This window comes from Rhopalosiphum maidis, chromosome 3 (assembly GCF_003676215.2).
Source record: "Rhopalosiphum maidis isolate BTI-1 chromosome 3, ASM367621v3, whole genome shotgun sequence".
In the NCBI taxonomy this organism is placed as follows: Eukaryota; Metazoa; Arthropoda; class Insecta; order Hemiptera; family Aphididae; genus Rhopalosiphum; species Rhopalosiphum maidis.
Window position 1 is genome coordinate 50,324,366 of NC_040879.1, and position 5,143 is coordinate 50,329,508.

General features: G+C 29.8%; 1 protein-coding gene across 1 annotated transcript; it reads left to right on the top strand.

Annotated features, from left to right (window-relative positions):
• Positions 1-2,385: 2,385 nt before the first annotated feature.
• On the top strand, positions 2,386-4,788 carry LOC113558954. Its single transcript, XM_026964546.1, has 3 exons — positions 2,386-2,829; positions 3,040-3,284; positions 4,656-4,788. Exons 1-2 carry the CDS (start codon positions 2,492-2,494, stop codon positions 3,275-3,277), a joined length of 576 nt encoding a protein of 191 aa, XP_026820347.1. The 5' UTR covers positions 2,386-2,491; the 3' UTR covers positions 3,278-3,284; positions 4,656-4,788.
• Positions 4,789-5,143: the final 355 nt, after the last annotated feature.

Sequence of the window (5,143 nt, forward strand, 5' to 3'; positions counted from 1 at the left end):
GGATCTTTATTGCACGCTATAACTTAAGATTTGACGGCAAGATTATTTTTATTTTTTTAGGTATAACGTAGAAATCTCGAGTGTTTTACATTGTAAAATAACTTAAAGCATTCAAATTTGGCATTTGGGGAGTATTCAATAAAGACTGTTTGATAATTAGAGGAAATAATAATAATTTATATAATTTGTCCTACAATTTTTTAATACAAGAAGTTCAGTATTGGAAATTTTCCTTCTAAGTGGGTTCTTGCGCGTCGTACTCGGTAAGGTGATCATTACTACCCCATGCATACTTGGAACGTCAAACACGACACTACACGAAAAGGTATATATATATATATATATTTTTGTTTAAGTACCAATGTTTTGGTAAATGCGACTAATATTTCTTCGATCACATTTCTTAAAACTTTTTTTAATTCGATACGTAATTTACTTAAAAATTGATATTTTGAAAACATTTTTGCTTTTCAATATTATGAATATTTTTAATTTCAGAAACTCAAAATTTAAGTAAGTTAGGTAGTAAGAAGTAGGTAAATTTTATGACGCATTCAAATATATGTGTTATGTGCATAATTTAATATGTGTATCAGGCCGTTTATTCATTTAGATATTATTATTCCTAGTTCCGACTCGTTAGAGCGACTATACTAACAATTATTTTATTGTTACATGACGTTTTACGGGTGAAAACCAGCAACAGGTATGTCATCGGTATGACGTTATATGTATCAAGAAAGGTCAAACGTTTTTAAAGTAAAGCGTAAAATGTATATTGCATCTTGCATTCAAACAAATGATGGATAAACATTTTATATTTTAGTAATGTTTATTTATATTAAACAACCTTCAATTTCGTTGTAATCAATAAATTAAAACCGTTTATATATTAACTATTCCATTACACGATGGAATATTGGAATATTTTTGATTTAAAAAGGACTATAAAAATGTAATTTTTTACTTGTTATATAATAATGATTTGAATAATTCAAACTGTATATTATTAGTAAGAAAATACAAGCTATATTAATATTATGTTGATTACAAAAGAGCAGTTTATTAGAATAAAAATCTAATAATGCTAAAATTATGAAGATTAATGTACATAAAGCGTAGAAACTCCTTAGTCCTTACTGTTATGATTAAATATCTGTTTATTTTATAAATAAAAAAATTGTCGTTCTTAAATTTTTTATAATATTATGACACGAGTCAGAGAGAGAGAGAGAGAGCGAGAGAACAAATAATAATTCACTGACATATTGTTTTATCTCTGACCTTCGTCTTATTAACGTATAGGCATAAATATACCAACATTATTTTACGTTCAACAGTTCCAATTTGATACAATGTTCCTGTGAATATATATAGTTTATTAAAATTTCTCTCGTTGATTTTTTAAGACATTTTAATTTTTAAAAATGAATTATGAGTAGGTATGTAAATAATTGCTTATAACTCGGTTAAAACATAAAATGTCATAAAATATCAACGGGAGAACGCGGATAATATTCGTATTTATAAGTCTTCATTGTGAGCCAATTCAATCTAATATTATAAAATGAACAGCGCAACATTAAAATTACTGAATAAAAATTTGTCGTGGCCCTAGTTGACATTTTCTAGGCCGGAGGGGTCACGTGCGGGTGTAACGTTCTCTTAACACATTAAAGGTGCCGAGTTCTGATATCGGTAGGCGCCTCCGTCCCACCGGATTGCTCTGATATTTTTAATTACCAAGTATTCGAGTCTACCGAAATAAAAGAGAGGAATCGAGTTTTTCGACACATTATAAAAGTTTACAAACAGTTATCGATTGACGACGCGATCCAAAACGATGATTGATATATATATATATATATATATATATATATATATAGTATAGTGTGTGTGTATATATATATATATATAGTATAGTGTATATATATATATATATATATAGTACAGTGTATACGTATAAACGAAGTTGTATAGTAGAATGATATCGATATATAGCTATTAATTATTAAACGAATAGTGTACGACGACCGGAGATCATAATTTCATTGCAGTGAAAAAAATAATTTCGTTCACCGTTTTTATATCGCGTATGGACCCAGTCGGACATATTATTATTGTGGATATCGTATGTAAACCGAAATCCGGTACCTGTGGAGGCGCCGCCGGTAGCCGTTGGTTGTCGGAGCCCTCGTGGCCAACCTGCGACCATTGCCCCTCCAACTACTACATTAGCGTAACTGCCGCCGAATCCCACCACCACGCGGGCGACGATCGCGACACCTACGTTTCGCCGGTCGCGTATGTCGCCTATCGAACGGCTCTCGGCATCGTCAGTCGACAGTCCGCAGCCGTGTACTAGTGTAACGTGTTCCTCGGTACCTTGTTTACGACTTGTAATTTTCGCTATAACCTCCCGTGTCTTTCGAGCTAACAGAATTTTTCGCAGTTACGTTTTAAAAATATTTTAACAACAACATTTTTAAAAATGCCTGAAGATCGCATTCGTTTTCCATTAGAAGATGCGGAAGAATTGCAGAATCCGACTAATGATGAAGTCGATGAACAGCTACGTCAATCCGAAGAGTTAACCCTATGGGAAATTAACATGGGACTTGGCCGAAACAACGACAACGACGACGAAACTGATACATGGTCGGAGGAAGGAAACAACGATGAAATATCCATGGATTCGTCTGAGGAAGAATCTGGGGAGCAGGCGAACAGCCTGTTCTTCCCGTCGCCCACGGTGAGAAGGCATCCCGAAGTCATGTCTTTTCGCGGTATAAACGTTGCCAGGAGAGGACGCCCTAGAGGACACTCAAGGTACAGTATAACAGTAACGATTAAGTGTATTATAACTAATAACAATAATGACAGTGATAACGAAATAATATGGTGATAAGAAACGAGTGCGCGTGTTTCACGGCTTCCGATCACCGGCACCGTTTCGGTGCGCGTGCTCGTTTGTTTCTTCTTGTCGTTATCATTATTACGCATGTTCAACTAACAACGTTCAATTTTTACTGTTCACAGCAACCCGAATAGCACACCATTCCAACGTGGAATTACATTTAACGGGTTCGTCAGAAATCTCGAACTCGAAAAAGTCGTGGGATATTCGTTGGATCGAACCGGTGCGTTATTGTACAAAGTGAAATGGCGCAACGACGGCGATAGAATTAGGCTAATCGAATCAAGCCTGATGCGAACTTACAAGCCGCTGATGGTCGTCGATTTTTTTGAGTCGATGGTGATGAATCCACAAGACTAATTGCTTGGTAAGTAATACATAATAATAAAAATAACAATAAATTATTGATGGTCGTACAATATTGTGTAACCTTATCGAAATTATACTTCTTAAAAGAAATAAATAATAAATAAAAATTGTATTATTACGATATATTTCTACGTCATGGAATTAGCTGTTAAATTAATAATAATACATTATTAATTATTTATCCATGCTTGAGAAGTTTCGTCGAATATTTTTATTTTCATATACCCAGGCCTGGATTATACCTATTTGTGGTCCAAAATTTAAATTTAAATTTTTTAAAGGGTTTCCAAATCAATTTTTTTATGAGATAACTAATTTTCAACTAAAATATAAAATAAATACAAATAAAACTACAATTCCTGTGATTAATTAGCTTTTATTTATTATTATTTTAATATTATTATTTTTTTATTTATATAACATTAAGTAATATGTTTAATGTATTTAAAAACATCTTTTCTTGCTTTTAGAGAAACTAATTTTTTGATAGTCCATCAGTCAATAAATTCAAAAATATCTTTTCTAATGTTGAAGAATATCTAGTTATTTTTTATGCCTGTCAGTTTAGAAAATTCCCTTTCATCTGTAAATTAATATACACAATTTTTTATCACATTAAAAAGCATATTTCAAAATTAAAGAATATTTTGTGCAAAATATAATTTTTAGGAATATTTTGGGGTTTAATATGAATATTTTATAGAAAATGTAATGGTTTATTAAAAAATACAAAAATATTTCTCATCTGTTAATGTCTACCCATAACAAAAAATTAGTTTTTATTTTTATTATTTAAAATATGTTATTATTATTATTTTTTTGATTTTATATAAATCTGAAATTCAGGCATATAACTATGTTCTACAATCATACATATAAAATATAATTAAACATTTAGACAATATAACCATAGCATATAGAATATATAGATTAAATATGACTGAATAATCGTTTAAAGATTAGAATTAGTTTAACTACCTTATAATTTTTATTTTGTGTTTTCAGTAGGTATTTAATATTTTTTTTGTGAGACATTTTATTCTTTCAAAATTAATATTTATGTAGATTATTAAGATTATTTTGATGAAATTATAAAGCATAAAAATATCTTTTTTTAATATTTTAGGTACCTAGTTATAAGTTATAAAACTTATAATATCTTGTAAAATTTATCAATAATCATATATCTTAATAATATTATACACAAATGACTAAAGTCAAAATTTGATAATTAGACTATGTAAGAGAAAAAAAAATTAAGAATATAAGATTATGTTCTTTTTTTAGGCCCCCATTTCTCCTTAATCCGGGCCTGATAATATCTATTTTTTAAGAAGATTATTAATTTATTGTTTAATGTTTTTTTCAGGTTCACGTGCAAGATACGAGTGCCATGATTCTTTTAATGATTTTATATACCTTTTTAATTGAAATTTATAATGTACTAATTATGTATTTAATGTGTCCTAACTATAAATAATTGTAAATAATTTTACTGAATTATGTATTTATAGTTTGAAAAAATTACTGTGGTATTAATTCTAATATTATATAATACGATTTTACATTATAATTATTTTTTTCGTTATTATAATTTTCTTCGATACGGTCATGCCCTGAAATGGATATCGTCGAATTGTTATTTCGCTGAAACGTCCGCATTGAACTGTTGGTGCTAAATCACCCGCACCAAAATGTCCTAGTACCTTGATTTTTATATTTTTAATAAGTATGCATCAAAAAACAATATAGATACATATTACTAATCATATCCACATATGTACTTCAAGAGTTGCAATTAAGAAGACATTTTTGTCGATGGACACTACTCATAACTATAGTAACTAGCCAAACGTT